This window comes from Danio aesculapii, chromosome 18 (genome assembly GCF_903798145.1).
Source record: "Danio aesculapii chromosome 18, fDanAes4.1, whole genome shotgun sequence".
Lineage (NCBI taxonomy): Eukaryota > Metazoa > Chordata > Actinopteri > Cypriniformes > Danionidae > Danio > Danio aesculapii.
In genome coordinates, this window is record NC_079452.1 from 52,765,676 (window position 1) to 52,788,968 (window position 23,293).

The following is a 23,293-nucleotide window of genomic DNA, read 5'->3' on the forward strand; positions in this document are numbered from 1 at the left end:
ACCGCTTGAGTGTTCATACTAGAAAAACAATAAATAAGCCTGCAGCTAACTCTCTGCAACTCTCACAAGGTCGTCCACTGAAGCTAACGTTGCTGTTGGAAGGGGTGTTAGTGAGACAAGCAGGGGGCGCTTAATCTGCGGTCTCTGTGGGTCCTAACGCCCCAGTTTATTGATGGAGACTCTATACTGCTCAGTGAGCGCCATCTTTTAGATCAGACATTAAACAGAGGTCCTGACTCTCTGTGGTCGTTAAAAATCCCGGGATGCCCTTTAAAAAAAGAGTAGGGGTTTAACCCCAGCATACTGGCTGAGTTTGCCCACTGGCCTCTGTCTATCATGGCCTCCTAATCATCCACATATCATAATTGACTTCATCACTCTGTCTCCTCTCCACCCATCAGCTGGTGTGTGGTGTGAGGTCTGGCGCAATATGACTGCTGACGTGTCATGCAGGTGGATGCTGCACATTGGTGATGGATGAAGGGATTCCCCCCAAAAATGTGTAAAGTGCTTTGAGTGTCCAGAAAAGCATTATATACATGTAAGAAATTATTAATAATGGTTGAATGCACGGTTGAAGTGGTCAAAATTCTCATGAGGAAACGTACCATTTTACATATTGTCAGAAAAAAGTCGAAGCAATAAATAAGTAAATAAAAAGTATGATATGAAAAGGAGGTGTGCCACTAAATGTAACCCGCCGGTCCTACACCACCCAACCCGCTCCGATCAAGGATCAAACCGGAGACTTTCCACATAGGTGTCGGTTGCTCTAACAAGGAGGCTAAAGACCATGTCCTCTAGCGTCTGTCGCCAGAGCACCTTTAGAGGTCAGAGGAGGGAGGTTTACCTGCGCAGTACTTCACTAACTGGCCTCAGCTACACAAACCATACCTGCCAACACTCCCGTTTTTCCCGGGAGTCTCCCGTATTTCAGACCCATCTCCCGCCAATCTCCCGTAATGTTCTGTCTCCGGGAAAACTCCCTCAATTCCAACCCAGCAACCCCCCCACTTTTTGGTTCAGTCCCTATGTGCACCGAACCCAACGCGCAACCATCTTCACACCGCTCCCGCTCTTCAGTTCGCGCGCACCTCTCGCCCCGCTTCACTTAGCCCGCACCAATAAACCCCCTCCCCCGTTCTTCACTTCATGCGCACCAGGATAAATTCTCCCAGATTTTATGATCTGAATGTTGGCAGGTATGTACACAAACACCATCCCTAAACCTAGCCCTCATTAAGGGGATGAGCAAATCATACTAAAATGTACAGATGTGATTGTACAAATTCAAACGAATCAGTCACTAAATTAAAAAGATATGAATTATCATTGGTATTTCACATCGTCCACTTGTGATTGGTTTTGCAAAACTGTATCTTAGGTGTAAACATGGCCTTAGAGTCATAATGGCTGAGAACCACTGCTTTAAATGATCTATAACTCTTATTACTGATTGCAATTGATTTCAGTTGGGGGAATAAAGATCAGAAACATTCACATTTCTGTATCATCAGAATGTCATTTTTGCCTTGGACATACTCCTAGTATTGCTAACATGCCTTCTTTGGAGTCCTCTACACACTGAAACCCCACAGCGGGCTCTTTATACACCTCAATCTCACTTGCATACTTGATTTAACATGTGTGTACCTCTGAGAAGCTGTGTGGAATACTGAGGTCGTGGCATCACTTATTGTACTAGGACAGCTGTGCTGTTTGTTAGCTCTCTACATAATGCTTCTCCTTTAAGTGATTTGCATAGTATGCCTGCTATATGTGCTGAGGTTGTGATGATACACTGCGCTTGAGGTTTGGCATAAATCATCAAAGCTTCACTACACCTCAAGTATTATGTTGAAATGTCAGCTAATCATCTCACGTCAGGCACTATGTTTAGCACAACTAAAATTGGACTTTTCGTCTTCTCGTTCGCAGGACGGCCAACTCTACGTGGGATGAGATGGGAGCATGACAGGTTAGTGAACCCTGAGGGCATCGTATTGCTTTCACTCAGATGCCACCAGACATTTTGGGACGGACAGGTGCTGGGCGGGACGACTGGAACGGCGTGCCTCGCAAAATGCCCATCGTACTGTACTATATACCTTGCGTCCCGCTCGCCGTGGCTCTGGGTGCTTCACAGACTTGGCAGTGACTGAGAAATGTGAACAGATCACCAAGACAAAATGAGAGGAGACAAAGTGCAAAATAAAACCCAGTGATGGTTACGTTTCCAGTCGATTTTCAGTCTGTCCCTCTCATGGTGCTGTTCAGTTCAGAGGCCACTATTTTTTAACAGTCTTCCCAATATCGACTTAAACAATGGAGTCTTTAATCTCCGAACCTAGTCGTACCCGAGGCCGCGGGCAAGTGGGTGATATCTCCACATGGCTCTCCTTTAAGTTAACAGTCAACAGTCTCTTTTCAGATTCGGAGAAGCTCTTGCTGTTTTCGGGAGAGGAGCACTCGTGGGTTGGAGTGCTACAGATGTAGTTGTCATTAAGAGTCTGGTAGCCCTTGTGGTCAGACACTGAAGGGCGGGATGTTGTTGCCGTTTAACGGAAGGCTTTCCGTGTGCTTCCCTGGAATTCGCGGCTTCTTCTGTTGCATGTTAGGACACTCGCCTTCCTTCAACATGGACTTCATCCTATCTCGATTCCTGTACGCCACAAAAAGTGACAGCACCACTAAGGAAAACACAAGTAAGGCACACACAACAATCAGCTCATTCCAGTATGTTTTGGTTTTTGTGGTGACCACGTTTCGCCAGGTAGAATAATGGCCTCTCCTTGGGTCACCTGCTGTGTTCTGGAACGCCCAGTCAGGGTGGTGCTTTCGTGCTCTGCTTTAACGCAGTAATTGGCCAGAAGTTGCCGATAGTTGCCTTCTTCGGACCAACACGCGTAGTTTTCCTGCTTGTCCACTTGGGCTACAACCACCAGGCCGCCATCAGGACTTGGGTAGACAAAACGTTCGGCGGTATCACTGTACTCCCATCGTCTAGCAGCTAAATTGGATCGCAGTTTGCAGGGTAGAACTGTAAATGTGTTTGCTGGGATTTCTACCACATGGCACGCTGGGAACACCTGTGGGTCAGATGGTTTTATTAGTTACTAATAAATCAAACATTAAACTTGCATGTTTCCAAACCACCGTGCAACCCCTTCAATTACTTGCAGACTAACAGCTTGTTGCGAGAGGCGGTATGTAAATGCCATAGTGCTTTTTGTAACAGGCACAGCTTGCCTAAGCCTCATGCACTCGGTGCTACTTTGTGGTTGGTTGAAACAAAGTCTTCAAATATTGAATCATGCGAGTTTAGGTGTTCAAAGCATGGCTGTTACTCACGTGGTCTTCCTGAACGGGGACTGGACATTTTGCAAATAGCAGTGTTGGCATCTTCTACATCTTGTTGCCATTGACTAGAAAGTAAGAATCAGAGTTATGGCTCAAATTTAATATTTATAAAAGAATTACTTCAAAAGATACAAAGGTTTAGGGTTAGTAAGTTTTTTTTTAAATGAACATAATACTTTTATATGGCTAGAATGCATTAATAGCAACATGTTTCATTATCTTTTGGGTTCTCAGCCCAATATTGTGTAAAAAAAAGAGAACAGATCAAATTAATATATAGTTATCTGTATTGGCAAATACCAAAAATGATCTACAAAAAAGTTCTAAAAATGTTCTACAAAAAGTGGTGTTTGTGCATATCTAATTTTAAATAAATTATTTCTATTTAATCTGTAAAAATATATATCTAAATGAAAATTATTTAAATCTTAAACTGTCCTGATTATAATAAATATAATTATATGTTAATGCTGTCAAATAGAAATAATATGGTTCATTCAAAATGCAGAGAAAAAAAGCCAGATTTTTTTTTATAGTTTTAAAAATATTTTTAAACATATATTTGTTTCAAAAGTGAAAAAAAATGATAGATTTGATTAATTCTGTAATAATGATTAAGTTTAACTGTCCTGATTATAATAAATGTAATTATGTTTTAATGCTGTCAAATTGAGGTAATATTGCATTCAAAATTCAAAGAGAAAAAAGCCTGAAAGTCTTAATTAAAAAAATATTTTTAAATATCAGTAAAATTTTCATGTAAATTTGGTTGATATTTAAAATATTACGGTTGAAATCCACGATATTTATAAATGTATTACTTACATTTATATACTCTGATGTTTATTCATTTTTTTTTCATTTCAATTTAAAAATGTTCAATATATGTTAAACATATATTGGTTTCAAAATAATGATAGCCTTTTATTCATTCTGTAAAAAAAAAAAAAAAAAAAGGCTGAAAATAATTTAAATATTAAAGTGTCCTGATTATGACACAAATAATTATATGTTAATGCTGTCAAATCTAAATAATATGGTGCATCCAAAATGCAGACAGAAACAAGCCTGAAAGTCTTAATTAATGTGTGTCAAGGACAAACAAAAATCTTTTTAAATATCAGTAAAATTTAATGTAAATTTGGTTAATATTTAAAATATTATGTTTAAAATCCATGATATACAGTTGAAGTCAGAATTATTAGCCCCCTTTGAATTTTTTGTTTCTTTTTTTAATATTTCCCAAATAATGTTTAACAGAGCAAGGATTTTTTTTACAGTATTTCCGATAATATTTTTTCTTCTGGAGATTGTCTTATTGTTTTATTTCGGCTAGAATAAAAGCAGTTTTTAAATTTTTGAAAAATTTTTTTTTTTTTTCAATAGTCTACAGAACAAACCATCATTATACAATAACTTGCCTAATTACCCTAACCTGCCTACTTAACCTAATTAACCTAGTTAAGCCTTTAAATGTCACTTTAAGCTGTATAAAAGTGTCTTGAAAAATATCTAGTCAAATATTATGTACTGTCATCATGGCAAAGATAAAATAAATCAGTTATTAGAAATGAGTTATTAAAACTATTATGATAAGAAATGTGTTGAAAAAAATCTCTCCGCCACAGAAATTATGGAAAAAGATAAAGAGGGGGGCTAATAATTCTGACTTCAACTGTATATAAAATAATAACTTACATTTATATACTCTGAGGTTTATAAATGATTTTTTTCATTTCAATTTTTCTATATTTTTATATATTTATATTATATTTGTTTTAAAATAATATTAGACTCATTAGTAGATTTCCTTTTGTTTTCTTTTTTCCTGTCGTACTTGCATTCATGCATTTTCTAAACTTGTTAATATACTGACTGGTGTGCATGCAGTAGTTCAACAAGTAACATAAATATACTAACCTCTTAGCGGACGCATGCTTGACAATAGAACACTGCTTCCCTGTCCAGGCGCAGTAAGGGTCTCTAGACAGCACGCACTCTCCACAGCTCTGGTAGTTGGAGCAGTTGGCAAGAGGGATTTCCACCAGCCCGGAATAGCTGGACACAAACAACAGTCCCTGTAGGAAATGCAAACACAACAGAAATGAGACACCTTCTTAAAACAAACAATCATACTTCCAGTGCAGAAAGCAGCTTGGTACACATACAGCAAATGCTAATAGATGATAATTGTAGTGACAGCGGTATTAATCCTTTTTAAAATAAATCCTACAATGTAACACATAGACAGAGTAGAGTATAGACAGAGCAGACACTGTTTGTTTCCCATCTGTTCGCTTTTCCCAAGAGAGAAAACATGGACGCAATTATCTCCTTTCCAGGCCTCTATATCTCTACAGCTGAAGGGTCTCTTTGTCGGCCACGCAGTCATTTCAGTAAAGCATTACGTTCTCCAGTGTGCATAACAAGTACAAAGAATGTAAATGAGTTTAAGAAGAAAATGAAGTACCTTCTCATCATCTAGTTCGATGTGCTGTACGGATTGAGGCTCAGGGAAAATCACCAGCTCTTCAATGATATACATCTTGTTTTTAACGTTGATGGCTTTGTGGATCCTGCCGTCATCTAAAACATAAGCCAAAGTGATGTGAGATGATGTGCTTGAGGGCTTGGGTCATTTTGTTGACATGCTGCAAGTGGAAAGTGGCTTGTTGCCATTCAGCAAGGCTAAGAAATGAAGTCTAGCTTAGTGGGAAATGAAGAGAACACTTTGAAGCTGCAAGAAAAACAAGATTCTTTGTACTACGCACTATTTGATGCATACATTTTAAGTCCTCTAAATGATCAATAAGACGCTGAAAATCCGGTTACATAAAATCTACTAATTGGTTTCTGCCCTCTGATACTTTTCAAGCAAGTAAAAGAGCTTTTGATAAACTCTCGTTCTTATTAACTGGAAAAATGTCCACCTTCAGGTCGTGGTTCACTGAGTTTTTAAAAAGTATACCTTTATAAAAAGAATATACAGTGGGTGACACTTTAAAAGGAGCATTACTGCCTTAGTCATACCGCCACTGCACTAAAGGAGTAAAGCCTTCTTTCTAGTGTACACGACAAGCGACAGCCCGGAAGTCATTCATTTCCAATGGAAAGTAGTCCAGGAGCTGCATGGAGTTCCGATCGTCTCTGTATGCTGAAAATTTGGATCCGAATTGAGCTGCGGATACATTGAAATATTTGAACTCCTGCGAGTAGAACGTATGAGACTGGCCAACCAGATGTGATGTATTTCAGTGTTGTCCAAGTAGGTCCATGATCGGAACTCCACGCAGCTCCTGGACTACTCTTCATTGGAAATGAGTGACTTCTGGTCTGTCGCTTGTTGTTTGTCGCGTGCAGTGGAAAGGCGGCTTGAGAACGTGTTTTTAGGTATAACCGCAGGGACGGGATGCAATAGACAGAAATATAAAGTAGCTGTAAAAACCCTGCTACTTGTGAATGAAGGTGAAATAATGAGACAAAGTATTATAATTCCTTCATTAATCATTAAACACTTGTTAACAATCTTTATTATCATTATAAACGTGTTAAGTGAAATGAGGATTCCTTTTGGAAAGTAAAATTACAGAAATAAAAGACAATTAAAATGAAAGTACAAAAATACATACATACAAATAAGTAGACCTCAATAAATGAATAAATAAAGCAGTGTTTTAGCCTAAATATGTACAGTGTTTGTTGTTTTAAAGTGATAGGACTAAGACAGTCAATAAATACGTTTTTTCATTCATGTTTTCATTTACATTTTCATTGTTGACTATATTTTGAATCTAATTTTGTCTCAATTATTGTACATAAATAATACATGTTTTTTATGTCATTAGTACTATTTTAAGATGAACAAGTCAGAATTATTCAGAATTATTTTATATTTTATTATAATATAAAAAAATTATAAGATTTTTTAACACATTTCTAAACATAATAGTTTATATTTATATAATAACTCATCTCTAATAATTGATTTCTTTTATCTTTGCCATGATGACAGTAAATAATATTTGACTAAATATTTTTCAAGACACTTCTATACAGCTTAAAGTGACATTTAAAGGCTTAACTAGGTTAATTAGGTTAACTAGGCAGGTTAGGGTTATTAGGCAAGTTATTGTTTAACGATGGTTTGTTCTCTAGACTATCGAAAAAAAAAAATAGCTTAAAGGGGCTAATAATTTTGACCTTAAAATGTTTTTTTAACAAAAATTAAAAACTGAATTTGTTCTAGCCGAAATTAAACGAATAAGACTATTCTCTAGAAGAAAAAAAATATTATCAGACATACTTTTAAAATTTCCTTTCTCTGTTAAACATCATTTGGGAAAGAAAAAAAAATTAAAGGGGGGGGGGGGGGGGGGGGGGGGGAGAATAACTCTGATTTCAGCTGTATTTCAGGCTTTAAAAATATATTTATTGAGGGCATAGTTCTCCCATTAATTTAAATTCTGTCATTTGTTTTTCCTATTTTCCTGAAGTCAATAGTTACAGGTTTTCAGCTTTAGTCAAAATATCTACTTTAGTGATCAACAGAAGAAAGAAACTCAAAGGTTTGGAACCACTTGAGGCTGAGTAAATAGAGAGTTATTGTTGATTTTTGGGTGTATATCTAATTATTTAAATATCCTCTTGTTATTAAACTTATCATTACTTTTGTACATAATAATATTGTTAATATTATATTAATTAATAATAATATTTTTTTGCACTTTTCATACAAATTTTACTTTATAAACTGATTTTCATCTTACTTTTTGGCTGTAAATGTCACAGTTTTTCAGCAGTGTCACATGGTCCTTCAAAAATCACTTAATATACATGTTATTATAAAAAATTTGATGGATAGACAGATGAAAAAGGTGCATTATATCTGTACAGATTAACCAGCTTGTACTGTCCACCCTTCATAATACTTTACCTTTTCCTGATTTTGATTAAGGTAATAATGATTTGGAACACCCTCTATTGTGAAAAGCGCTATACAAATACACTTGAATTGAATATGCTGAGAATGTTACACTCCATATGCATATGTGCTGGTGTAAGTGCTCACCTGTGCCAATGAAAAGCACATCATAGGTCTTGTGGAGAGCCTGTACTCTGTGCACAGCGAGCTGCGTGTAGCGCACATTTCGTTTCAGCAGCAGAGGCTGACTGCGAATCACATTATCCATGAGGAAGTGGTCTTTCACAAAGTTCAGGACTCTATCAGGCATGTGCAGGGAAGAGGAGATCCCTTGGGCTCGGGCCGTGTTAGTGATGCACTGTGGGAAGATGGAAAAAAATAGATGCCTCAGAAACACTGCACTGTGTCTCTGCCTGTCTCATGGCATCTCTGACTCAGTGATATTTGGTGCGCTTTTTTATGTTGTTAGGCAACGACTGAATCAGCTGGGTATTTTGCCAGTGTCGCTGTTGATAATACAGAAATCCCAAGTGTCCCGGAAGTTCCGGGAGTCTCCCGCAAATGCATAGAGACTCCCGGATGCCCGCAAATGAGTGATAATCTCCTGGAAATCACGCGTCTCCCTCCCGGTCCTCAAATAAGTCGTGCACCCTTCTCACCCCTCACCACCGGCTCCCTCCTCACTCTTCAGACACGTTGTGCGCAAGAAACAAGCCAATCCATACCTGAAATATGCTAGCCTATATGTAGTTATAACTGTTTCAAACTTTATATTTATATATTAATATAAATTAAATATTTATATTTTTATACCAGCCAAACAAAAAGAAATTATTTTCTTCAGAAGACAAATATAATAAGAAACACCGTAAAAAAATCCTTGTTCTGTTAAACATCGAGACAGATTTAAAGATCAACACTTTTACAAGAGGGTTAATAATTTTGCCATCAACTGTATATCTTGGGGAAACAAAATGAATTCAAAACTACAGAAAGAGTGCTGATGAAAGAATGGTTGGGCATTGATACATTGATATGTTTTCTTTATTATTATTTTAAACATGTTTCAGACTCTGTACTGTTCTGTCTCATCTACATGCTTTTGAACAAAGCATGACACTTACGGCTCCAGGTCTGGGTTCTGGCACTGGATGGTTGTAGGTGTACCACTGCTGCGTCTCGCGATTAACTTCCCGGTAACGTCCATTAAACGCCTCTTCAACTTGGTCCATGGTGAAAGCACATACAGCTGAGCTTCCTGAAGCACCTTTGTACCTGCACACAAACACACCATTCATTACATTCAGTCTGCATATGCATAATCCCCAGACAGTGATCCACAGTCTTACTGTTTCTCTGCGTTAAAACACATCATTCACTCTATAATTCAAATGACACTGAAAATAAAAAACTGAAAAAAGTTATCATTGACTTCCATAGTATTTGTTTTCCTGCTAAGTGAATGGTTACAGCTGTCTTCAAAATATCTTCTTTTGAGTGCAACAGAAGAAACTGGTAAAGGTTTATAATAGTGCTGCACAATACTGGAAAAATTGCGATATACAGTTAAAGTCAGAATTATTAAACCCCCTTTGAATTTTTTAACATTTTTTGAAATATTTGCCAAATGATGTTTAACAGAGCAAGGAAATTTTCACAGTATATCTGATAATATTTTTTCTTCTGAAGAAAGTATTATTTGTTTTATTTCCGCTAGAATGAAAGCAGTTTTGAATTTTTTAAGCACCATTTTAAGGTCAAAATTATTAGCCCCATTAAGCTATATATTTTTTCAATAGTCTACAGAACAAACCGTCATTATATAATAACTTGCCTAATTACCCTAACCTGCCTAGTTAACCTAATTAACCTAGTTAAGCCTTTAAATGTCACTTTAAGCTGAAGAAGAAGTCTTGAAAAATATCTAGTCAAATATTATTTACTGTCATCATGGCAAAGATAAAATAAATCAGTTATTTAAAATGAGTTATTAAAACTATTATGTTTAGAAATGTGTTAAAAAAATCTCTCCGCTAAACAGAACAGAAATTTGGGGAAAAAAATAAAAGGGGTTAATAAATAAGGGGGTTTAGTAATTCTGAGTTCCACTGTAAATATTTTTTCTGCATTATGCGATGTTGCTATTTGACTTCATTGCTATATAAATTCAATTTCACCAGATGAATTGAATTGCTCTATTTGGAAAGTGATTAATTTAGACTGATTGAAATGATTTTCTAGGGGAGTGAATCATGCTTAAAATATAATAAACAAACTATAATCAGGGGTGTCACGGTGGCTCAGTGGTTAGCACTGTCGCCTCACAACAAGAAGGCTGCTGGTTCGAGTCCCGACTCGAACCAGCAACCTTCTTGCTGTGAGGCGACAGTGCTAACCGCTGAGCTACCGTGACACCCTATCACTAACTTTTTTCCTTCGGCTTAGTCCCTTATCAGGGGTCAGGTTTGAAGATAGAAATTCTATGTATGTTCTTTATTTTAAAGGTTTAGTGAAGATGGGTCATCTTCATTTGACCCAAAGTGTGAATACTGTATATAGAATTATAAGACAACAGGAATGTCACAACACATGATAAACACTCACACTCCTATAGTTAAATTCTGTAGTGGCTCCACAAATCTCCTGTTTTCTGTTCTGTGGCTCGTGCTTAACTATAATCTCAACATATACATTCAATATTTCAGATCCTGCAGTGTGACTATTGCAGATATTCACATCGCGATATTTGATGCTGAAACAATATATTGTGCTAACCTATAGTTTATAACCATCTGATCATGAATAAATAGAGAGTAAATTAATTTTAATTAATAACTTTAAACACACAGACCCCTTAAAAATCAGACTGCACACAAAATGCAAAGAAGTCTTTAACATAACAGGTGCGTAGGCTATTCTGAGTCTCGCTGACATCTCCTGCCTGTCCTGTATGGTTTGCTCCTATGCTAATGCACTCCAATCAATAGCCACAACTCCCACACTAAGTACAGCAAAGGGAGTCTGGTTGAATGCCAGGCAGGGTTCAATCACTGAAATGGAAACTGAATTTCTTTCTGAAAGGTTTAAGTAACACAAACATACTGTTGCATGATAAAGCGTAATATGTTACCACTGTGAGGTGAAGACTCCGTAAAACACGGTATTCTTCCAGTCTTCTTTGCTGGGCGTCAGTACAAACATGTCTTGGATGATGTTGAAGGGGAAGCCATCGTCAGGCAGTGAACACAGAAGTTGGGCTTTTAGAAAGGTCGTCCATTTCTTCTGAAGAACCCTCTCTCCACCTTTATCACCCTGTGACAATACATGCAGAAATAAGGGTTATTTTGTTGTTATATAATATTAATAAAATTCTTAATTATTTTTAATTCTTAATAAAATTCTGTGATGTATTGATATTTTGAATGGGATTAACTTTTATTTAATATTGTAACATTTTAAATATGATTTACAATTAGATTTTTAATTACAAATAAACACACAAAAACAGCTTAATGTTACACTGAAAGAAATGACTTTTCGATGTGGTAAAATGGAATAAATTTACTCTCATAATTTTTAAATTGTAATATTAAGTATCAAGGATAACTAGAATTTTCTAAGTAAATATTTTATATTTACACATTTACATGTAATGAATGAAACGAGTTGAAAGAGTTAAATATTAATATTAATTTATTTGTAATATTTAAATATTTTCTAATCATTGCAAACTTAGTAATATTAAGTAAATTTAATAATTGATATGTCGTAATGGATGTGTAGTTTTCAGAATGCCTTGCATGAGACTGAATTAAGAGTAGAATATTTTGAAAATAAAAGTAATCTTGAGTGTTTAAATTTAAGAGAAAGACTTGTTAGAGTTTAATCATCATTAGTTTGAAGAGTAAGAAGAGTTTTAAGTAAGTGCTTTTAGTTTTGTGGTTACCACCTTTCAGAAGAGTAGCACTCATGCTTTGGAGCTTGGCATTTTTTCAACATGAATGTTTGATGCTTCACTCAAAGAGCCATAGCTATGCTAACGCTAAGTCTGAGATCAGTAAGGATTTTTAAAGTAAATTTGCTCTTGGGTTCAATTCGCTTAAACTAAAAGTGAAATAACAAATTCCAAGTCAGTGGAAATGTGTGTTTTAATTATACAAGTTATGACAGATGTACTACTTTGTAACATATAAGATTTATTTAAATTATTAAAAAATAAAAAAGCAGTGTTCCTTTTGCTAACTTGACATTACTTGATTAATTTGAATAAATATAGACTCAAAATTAAAGATAATCAATCAACTTTTACTTCTTTAATTTAGGAGTGTTAGATTAAAAATATAGTACATTTTACATGATATTGACAAGTTAATTGTATCTGATATAAAAATGTAAAATTTACTTGAAATTTGTTAGTGCAAATTGTTAAGAGGATTTTTTAAAGTAAATCTTAAGTAATTTTTTTTCAGTGTACTGTGTATTTCATTATCATTTAAATTTTAGTAACTATGTGCTTGCCGTTTTTCGTACTTTTTTATTCTTGTATAAAAATGTGTACATACAGTGTGTACAAATGTGTACAAAACATATTTTATAATAATTTCAATTTTAGTAATTTTATGTGCTTGTCATTTTCACTACTTAACAATTATATTAAGCTTTAAATCACTTAAGCAACTGATTAAAGGGTACCTATTTTGCCCTTTTTTCAAGATTTAATATGTCTTTTTTTGTGTCTACTGAATCAGTAAAGTCAGTAAAGTTTCGGCTCAAAATAACCATCAGATTATTCATTATACCTTTTTAAAGCTGAGAAAATTTTGAGTTGTTTGGACATTGTTGCTGTTTTTGTTGCCTGTGTCTTTATTGCAAATGAGCTGGTTCTTCCCACCCACCATTCCCAGAGCCAGAGATTCCTGTAGTCCTCGCGTTACATAGATAAACAGCACAGTGACAGACAAGAATGTAGCACATCTCCCTTACTACAGTAAGAACTTTCCCAACTGTGATTTGATATATTTGTTGTAGAGTTTTTTCAAGCCTTTCTGCAATGATGAGTCACACACAATGTTTTTACAAAGTTCGCACGCATGCACACGCACGCACACACCCGTTTAGCTTTTCACTGTTTTGTACGACAAATGTGACAGGATACATGTTCATTTCCACTGCTGTATAGACATCCGTTATGTTAATGTACAAAATAAACCTGTCCGCAAACCGGAATTGAAGCAGCTTCTTTTATAGTTGTACTGGCACTATGTGATGAATTACGTAGTGATTTTACTGTACGGTGGACACACTACACCTACACACATTTCTGTCCAAACAGCTTACAAAAGTTGATTTTCAATATCTTTATAAACATAATAAACAATAATTAAACTTTTAATAATACTGTTTAACTTTAACCATATAATTACTTAACTATACTACTAACTCGATAAAAATGAATAGTGTAGTTTAGGGCTGCACAATTAATCGAAAAAAGATAGTGATCTCGATTCGACCTCCCACACGATCTTAATCCAGCATCTCTACAATTCAGCCAATTATATTTTCAAGTATTATTTGCATGTAGCCCTTTGTTTTTTTTTCTCTCTCTCAAAATGACAGCAGCCATGAAATGAACTGCACTCGGCAGTGAAAGTGAAACCAAAAGCGCGCACATCACTTAAATGATCGTATCACAACTTAGAGTTATAATTACGGCAAGCATTTGATATGTTTTTTTCTTTCATAGCAAAGACAGAGTTTTGTGCATGAGAAGAAATGTTTAACTACTCTAGTCTAACGCTGAATATAATGCAAGATGATAATGACAAATGTCTCATTTTACCAGTGAAAAAATGGTTTAATCCTATTGTCAATGGCAGATTGCAAGCATATGTCTCAAACACAATAATTCTACTTCCGAATTATGAATAGTTGTATTCTGATGTCATCACTTTGTGCATTAATGACCAGGACAAATTTAAAGTCTATTCAAGTCCACCATTCTAAGTCTATACAAAGCATTTTAACCAACACATAAGCCTAATATTATTATTGTTACATATATATTACATATTATTATTAATATTACATATTTACCATATGTTTGAGAAAGACAATAATAATAGCCTACTTACTCATATTAACTTTTATTTTACATATTGATTTTAAGCAAAAAAAAATCTTGATTTTCATTTTAGCCTGAATTGTGCAGCCCTGTATTTAAGTATTTCTATTTTTTATATCACTTTAAAACTGAACTCAGCTTTTTTCTTATTGCACAAAGCAGTTACAATGGCATGTTCATGACTTTGATTCCCATGAAAATCTTTAGTTAAGCTCTAAGTGTGAAAGTAACAAGATGAACGTATATGCAAATACTTGTTATGACAATTTCTGACCACAAGAGGGAACTAAAGGCTGCTGTCTGTGCCAACACACTGGCGCATCTGCCAATGGAAAGGCTGATCAACATTGAGTGAAATCTGTTTCATACTCTCTTACGTAAAGATTTAGAATTGGACAGGGACTGCAGCCTCTATCACATGTTGCGCATTAAGTGAGTAGAGCAGTGTGTTTTTCTGATTGGGGCCCTGAGGAAGGCTTTGACTCTGGTTCTTATAAGCGAGGATAATTTAAGGATTTAATGTCCGTCAGAAGAGAAAACACAGCCAGTTATGAGAATGTACCCATTAGTGGATAAAGTTATGCATCTGTTTTGTTTTTAATGTAACATAATACTTAAATGGATAGTTTTACCCAAAAAATTTAATAAATAAATAAAAAAATAAAAACAAATTCTGTCATCATGTATTTATCCTCCGTTTGTTCCAAAACTTCTTGTGTTTATTTCTTCTGTTAAACAAATATTAAGATATAGTTGGAAGGAAACAAAACTGCTATTGACTTTTATAGTATTTTTTTGTTTGTTTTGTTTCTAGATGTCGGTGGCTCAACCCCCATACACACACACACACACTTTAGAACAACTTGTTTTGTATTCAACAGAAGAAATAAATTCAATAGTTTAGAACGACTCGAGTGTGAGTAAACGGTGTGGACTTTTTCATCTCTTTAAGAACAGACAATAGAAAATATATGTTATATAATGCAGAGAATGCCCTTCTTACTTTGAGATTTTGTCTTGTTTCTAGTCCCAATATCCAAACATTCAGAAATCTAGAAGCATTTTCAAAACAAGCAAAATGTAATGATTTGTTATGCAAGTCAAAATTAAGTGCCCACCAAGAAATTAAAATATTAAGTGCCCACCAAGAGAAAAAGATCCCATAATTTCGGAAATATCAACCTCTACCAAATTATTGATATGTCGGTTTATGGTAACAGTACAGGAATTAGTACATATAGTATGAAAAATCTGACCATATGAAGCGTAAGAACAATTTATTTTTAAAAACATTCAAAATAAAACATTTTTAATACTAAATCATCTTTGTTTTTTGAAGTTTTTTTTAAACAATAAAACTAAAATTAAGTTTAGTATTGCTACAGGATTATGTTTGTGTGATTTTTAATTTTTTTTTCAATGCTGTGTGTAAACCATTATTTAAAACAGTCATTTTTTAAATGACTTTAATAGTTATTATTTAAAACAGTCAAAACATGGCCAACCATTTGGTAGAGCAGGCAGTTAAAGGGTTAAAACAAATGAAATAATCTGCCAGTGGGGTAAGCAAAATAGTATAAAACAGTCTTATTGTGCTTATCCTATTGGCAGATTATTTTGCGTGTTTTAATAAAAATCTTGCTTAATTTTGACTCTTTTTAGAAATGAAAACCATTTATTTTTTCACTTCTCTATAAACTGCTTCTTAATTGAGATTTTTTATAGATATTTATACTATAAGCAAGACAAAACCTTTAAGTAAGAAAAGCTTTTATGGGGAGTATAAGTCTAAATCTTCTTTTCATAAACAAACTTTTCTTATATGCAGTTCAGTTCAAGCCAAATTTGGTGCTCATGTATGTATACAACGACACTGCTGAACTCCTGAAGACAAGTTGAACTAAATGTAACACAAATATTAGTTTAAAACCGAATAGCCAACATGATCTAAAGAGAAAAAGACATTTAGAAAGTCATTAATATCCAAAAGGAAGGGATGCGGGATAATAAACCCTACAGGTAAAGAAGAACAAAGCCACACCATGAATCAACTAAATATTTTTTTGTTTTTCAGGGCAGCTTCAAGCAGAACTTCATACGAACACCTGAAAAAACAAATGGTCAGAGAGATCAAATCAAAGCTGAGAAGTTTGAAAGAAAGCAGGACAGCGAAACAGACAAATGTGAAGCACAAATGGCCTGAACGACAGCCAGAGGTATACGTAAAGCAGAGCTCCCAATAGCACCATATTTATTCATCCATCTCAGCTGTTCTCCAAAGAAAATCAGCTTTCCTTTAATTATAATATTATTGTAATCCAGTACGCAGGGCAACGCCTTCCTTTACCAGCAGGACGGCAACAACACATTCCAATAAAACCTTTTAAAGGGAAACTCCTTTATTCATCGAACAGCAGAGTTTTGGCAATGTGAAACTACAGCTGAAGGCCACATGCTTTTTACCTCATTTTATTAGGCAATTTTATAGTTTGATTTCCCAAGTCTAAGATCCTGAGCTTGAAATATGTTAAAGCTAAGTCCTAATGGGGATTAGGTCAAGAATCAAAAATCCTTTAATGCGATTTTATTATTTATGTGTTGTATCTGGTGTGGATGTACAAATGTATTGTCACTGGAATCTTTTAGCATTGCATATGGTTGGGAGACAGTATTATTCTAAGAGCATGCAATAGTTTTGCCATCTGCCCCTTTAAATGCTCAAGCTATTTAAATCAGAATGGATTCTGATGGGCCAATCAATATTTATATTTTTCATTTGCTGGGGGAAGAAATGGTTTGAAACTGACTCCAACAAAATAGTTTCTTTGTTAGTTAATGTTATTGTTGTTCTGTGTACTCATTCTTTTATTGCTTAACAATTTTAAGAACAATTTTTTTGAGCTATGGTGTGGTGTGAACAGGTCTTTAGGCTGAGAGATCTTAGTGAAACTGCTGAAAGTTGAAAAAACACATGAAAATAGAAAAACATTTAACAAATTGAGAAAACATCTTCTTCAATTTGACAACACACACGCATGCAAATTCAGAAATGCGTTACAAATAGCTCAAAAAGTGTCAGGGTGCCCTAAAAATTGATGAACCCGGCTGTTTCCATTTTAGAGTTGGCGCTGTTGTCAGATATCTGAGAGGTCTTCCGACAACATTTGCATGTGTGAGAATTTGCGTGTGTTGTCCAAATGTGAAAGATGTTTTCTCAATTTGTAAGTGTTTTTGTATTTGCATGTGTTTTTTTTTCCTTTTTAACTTGGAGCGTAATTGAGCTCTCTCGGCCACTGTACTTTTCTCTATAATCCATGATGGTCATAAAAATTGTACCGTATCATTTCTACAGTAGGGCTAAGCGATATTGAAAATAAAATTATCACGATATCATGTTTCATATCATTCCATATCGATAATAATTGAATATTTTTTAACAATACATTTAGGAATATTAGGATTTTTTTTGGTCATTTAACCAGTTTGTTTTAATTTACCAACATTACTGAGGCAAATAGAGACTCTTAAACTTGATAACTAAAATGTTACAAAGTGTGTGCAAAGAGTAAATACTGAACAATCAAAGCAACATTTAAGGTGTGAATAATAATGATACAGTAAACCTCAGACTCTGTCAACAACACAAATTATGATAATCCAATCTGAGCTTTCAAGCAAAGCAACCAACCATCATTATTCAAATATATATAACAACATTACAAATTGTGTAGTTGAATGCCTATATTACCCCCTATTCTAAAAAAATCTTTCAGATAGTGGCTGGGATGCACAAGAAAAGAAACCAAAAAGCCACTCTCGTGACATCCTTACATCCTTTTTTATGTACAATCTTCTCACTGCTGCAATACGGAACTCATATTCGCATGTGTTGTTATTCTGACCTGAAGTGACAAGCGTGTAGATTCCTTGACCATTTACAATGGGCTTTGCGCTCGCGCTCCCCTGGCATCTCTCATAACTAGGTGACTATCAACCATTTTCTCAGCGGATGACAAACGGACAAATCGTTGCTGCAGCTCTAATGCAAGTTTATGGAGGAAAAGTAAAAAGCACTGCAGTGTTTGGGTGCGCTGTGTTTGTCTGAGGTAATTAGTCTGCCGTTATTACTGAAATGTGTATTTTCCATAAAAAGTGTGAAGCAGATTGGTTAGTTTAACTAACATGAATTGTGGTGCGCTTGCGGCATTCGGAAAAGTACAGATATTTTGAACAAGGTGCAGCTGGAAAATGCGTGCGGTTCACATGTGGGCTGCTTACACACCATATGCGCGTCACTCCCATATGAGCTTTGTGCAAGTCACACGCCTTGACAAACTTACAAACTTAATGACAAACTTGCACTCTAAGCTTATTGGCCTTGCTTCCAAGGCGTGCGCTCAGCAGCCACATTTTAATAAAACTATAACGCTTCATACCGAAATTACATACCGAATTGATTTTAATCGATACTGACAATGGTGTTCGGTCAATAAATATCGATACCGATTTTATCGCCCATAAATATATTATCTGCATCATTTAAATCTGCATCATTTAAAATGACTAATCTAATCCGTGACCAGAAATTTTATCAAATGCATTCTACTTAAATGACAGTTAATGTTTAATAGACAGTATAATACGAAAATTTTGTTGACTCAGTAAATAACTTTTTGGAAGAAAACATTCTAGACATCACATAATGAATGTGAACGAGGATTTAGAATCTGTTGCTGTGTCCTAAATGGCACACTATGCACTTATGTACTATGCATTTATGCACTTACACACTCAACAGCATAGTATTTGTATGTAGTGTCATCCCAAATGGAACACTAATGTTTTTGACCAGTGGAAATTCAAACCGTTTCCCTGATGACATTTGATAGTTGCCAAATTAGTGAAATAAATTACCTAACTACCAAATAATACCTGCCATGAGTATAACCGCATGCACCATCCGGAGACGGCATAATCACTATCGTAGGAGAATTGTGCTTTCACAATCCATAATAAATAAAGTAATCCAACGTCAGTGCCCAAAAGCTCCGCCCCTTCTGCTATGTTAGCAAAGCGGTGACCGTTGAGTGCGTGAAGTATCCAACATTCCACACTTCATTTTAACGCCCGATTCACATGGGACTTCTGCGTCAACGCTTGATGGTGGGCGTGTCTGAAGTTGATGCTGACGTGATCGTCACAGCAGCAGCAGCAAATGAAATTAGTCTGCAATCGGCTACTGTCTGTGCTGGGGTATTTGCATAAAGCGATCTGATTGGCTGACGCTTCCCAACTTCTACAGTGAGCAACGCTGCTGAAGCGCCACAGGCGGATCCAGAATTCAGTTTGGCAACAATTAACACCCCGTGTGAATGGGGCGTAACTGTTGAATAAGTGTATCATCTGGTCATCGGGGTATTTAAAGTGCACTTAATCTTTTTAAAATAAAAGAATATTTCAGTATGAACGCATCACTTACACTATTTATACTAAAAAATGGCATAGAATAGTGCATACGTATGCAATTTGGGATGCACCACATATTTAGGCAGCATCAAAGTAATCCACAAGGCTCCAGGACATAATTGTGACCCTAGACCACAAATCCAGTGATATGTATCAATTTACGGAAACTGAAATTCTTACATCATATGAAAGCTGAATTAGGAACGTGTTCCAATAGGACAATTCTGGCTGAGATACAGCTAATTGAAAATCTGTTATCTGAGGGTGCAAAAAGATCTACAAAGAAATTCACCTTTAAAATTGTCTAAGTTAAATTACAGTGACAACAGCCTTGTGGGCAGTGTCACAAATATTCAATGAGCTTGATTCCTGAATCGCAGACTTCTCCCTTCTTTCTCCATCTTCACTTTCTGTCAATATACTGACCTGTCATTTAAAGCCAAATTTAAAGCCAAATTTAAATTTAAAGGCTAATTTAAAGCCAAATTTAAAGCCAAAAATGCCAAAACAGACATTACAAGAATGTAATAATATTTGCTTTTAATGACCCTAAAGTCTAATTCAACCAAGGAAAGCACTGCACTAGCTTCCACATACTATTTGCCATTCACTCCAAATTTGAAATCAAAGGATTAGAGCTTCTGCTCATTGTCATTCTGAGTGTAAACGATATGATACGCTTTCAAATCCAAACCCCAGGCGCTATTCAGAAAGAATCTTGAAACAATAATGAACTGTTGCAGAACGTAAACGGATAGTCTGACATGCATCACAGTTTCCACTGGAGTTTGACATGGTCATCAGTGCAAAAGTGCACCAGTATCCATATTAAACTGACACTTGATTGGAGGTGAGTTAGAAGTCAACAAGAAAAGAAACCAAAATCCGAGAGCGAGCGAGCGAGCGCACGCCGTTCTCAGACTTCAGAAGCAAGACAAGAAGCGAAATGAATCTTGCAGATGTTGCACTCCGATCATGCAGCATTCAGATCAGACAGGGTCAGATGGGGCAACTTAAAGACTCTCTTAAAATTCAGATCACTCCCTCGCGCACAAACACACTGCTTTGAGATGAAGAGCACAAGCAGAGGAAATTAAATTTCGGAAAAGGCAAAGATGTGATAGGAAAGGACTTGCGCACTGGCCTGTGTTCATTGCTTTGTTGCGTGTTGCATCACAGAACGCACAATAATTAAGTCAACTAATGGGCTTTGCAGGAGTCATTACATTTGTTTACTATACAAGATGAGATAAGATACAATACCCAGAAAATGCATGCATATAAACACAATCCTTTCCCCGTGGCTGGGCTCCAGTGGATCTGGCAGAGGGAATATGGGACATGCTAAAAAGGGAACCTGGGATAATGTTTAAGGTACTGGATGCAAATAAGCAGGCCACATTCCCCTGGCATGGCAACTATTTAACTGTCAGGAGGCATTTCATGCAGCCTGTGTGATAATCCATATTACAAGGCAGGAAGACAGGAGAGCGTGAACCTCCTATCGGCTGCCACTTGGTAAATTAGCTGGTGTGAAAACGGAAAGCATTAGTTAATTATGCTTAGTGAAGCTGGTTCGAAAAGCCTTCACGAATGAGCCACATGTCAATCTGTGAACGTTTCAATTCAGCACTGTCATCACCAAGTTTGAAAATACCAAGAGGCCAAAGTTAGCATACGTTGCACAGCTAGTCATAGCTAGCAGTCTTTAAATACACCATCTGGATGCAATTCTTTTTTCTCAGTTGACAGCAATTTAAAAGTGTGTAATCTGGATTGTGTAAATACTGTCAGAATAATTATTCTGGTACAATTTTGTACAACACTAAAATAAAACATCTTTAACATTGTGAAATATCACTTTTAGACAGTTAGTTGGTCTATTTCTGGTCCTCTAAATAAAAGTTGTATGTTGTCTTCTTGAATTAATGTTTCAAACAAATTGATGGAGGGAATAATTAAACAACTCACAGTGTGATTAGTTTCATCCTGAAAGAAGCAGTGGTTTGAAGGAATCAGTTTAATCAATTATTCAACGACTCTCTCATTCAGACAGGTGATTGTCTTGTGTCAAATGGGTTGTTTCATTGAATCGACTGCGTGAATGATTCAACGGCGTACTAATAAAGAAAGTAACTTTATTTATTCATAGATGACTCAACTTATTGGGCCCTATCATACACCTTGTGCAATAAGGTGCAATACCTTGATTTGTTGCTATTTTTAGACCAGCTCAACTCTAGTTTTCACCTTTTCCACCACGTTTTTAGCAATGAAATATCTAAAATATATGAAATAGCAAGTCTGATTGCGCCACCTTGTGGACTCATGGGTGTGCTGGTCTTTGAAGGAGGTGTGTAAGGCGCGTTGTTGTCGCATTGCTATTTTGAGGAACTGAAATAGACTGCACCACTGACCAACTGAAACCTGGTCTAAAGTCCAGCGCAGAGTGCGTTAGTTATGCGGCTTTGAAGGTCCAAAATGCTTACACATTGCTTAATACACAGAGGATTTACAGCAATACACAAATACCTAAGAAAAAAGTAAAGGATTAAAATGTTACAAAAATATAATCTTCTACATAAATATAAAAACCACTGCCTCCATGCCTCATCTCGGGGGGGGGGGGGGGGGGGGGGGGGCTTTTTTTCAGTTTATTTATGACAATTTGCATTTGTATAATGTTATTATTATTAGAAGTATTATTTATTATATGATTTATTATATTTATTATAAGTTTAATTTTGGATCATATTAGGTATAAGAATATGACGTGTGTTTGGATAGTTTTTTTGACCAGACTTCATTATTATTGTTCATTTTTTAGTATGCTGGAAACTAGAACTGAATTTAGAAATAGTTTTGAAACAAATCTTTGCGCTTAACAAACTAAATAAATATGTAGGCTAATGGATATCTTCAGTCGTGTGAGTTTCTCTGAAATTTAAGGAGTAAAGAGTAAAAGTAAAGTAAAGAAAAAGTAAAGGGGCAGAATGGAGGAGGCTCATTCTTTATCCTCGCTGCAGATGGTTTGTTTAACTGTTTTCTCGCTAGTAGTGAAGCATTCAGTTTTTCCACTCACAAAGTGCACCATGTAAATAGTAAATACGCCAGGGAGCAGAGCGGATTTTTCCAACTTTAAAATAGCAAAAGTAGATTCAGACACATGCTTAATGCTTTTGCACCATTGTTACGTTTCACGTATGTTTTGTTTGTTCTGTTTTGCGTGCTCTTCTTTTTTTTCCGCTGTGTGTCATGTGCTGGTTCTAGGTGTGCAACCATTGGTCCAAGGAGCTGTCAATCACCATCGACACGCCAATCAGAACCGGGTCCACTCGGTATAAAAGCCGTGCGCTTTGCGCTGTTCTTCAGGAGCGCTTGGCCTACAGCCAGACTCCTCACTTGTGTCGGCCAGCCTGTTCATC

The 23,293-nt window shown here is 35.8% G+C and overlaps 1 protein-coding gene across 1 annotated transcript in view; it reads right to left on the reverse strand.

Moving 5' to 3' along the window:
* Positions 1-237: 237 nt before the first annotated feature.
* LOC130245535 (semaphorin-4B-like) overlaps positions 238-23,293 on the reverse strand; it is a 126,784-nt gene continuing 103,728 nt past the window's right edge. The window contains 9 exon segments of the mRNA XM_056478256.1: positions 238-2,540; positions 2,542-2,753; positions 2,756-3,085; positions 3,349-3,425; positions 5,281-5,438; positions 5,831-5,946; positions 8,429-8,639; positions 9,406-9,556; positions 11,412-11,593. Coding sequence (XP_056334231.1) covers positions 2,319-2,540; positions 2,542-2,753; positions 2,756-3,085; positions 3,349-3,425; positions 5,281-5,438; positions 5,831-5,946; positions 8,429-8,639; positions 9,406-9,556; positions 11,412-11,593 — 1,659 coding nt within the window. The 3' untranslated portion in view covers positions 238-2,318.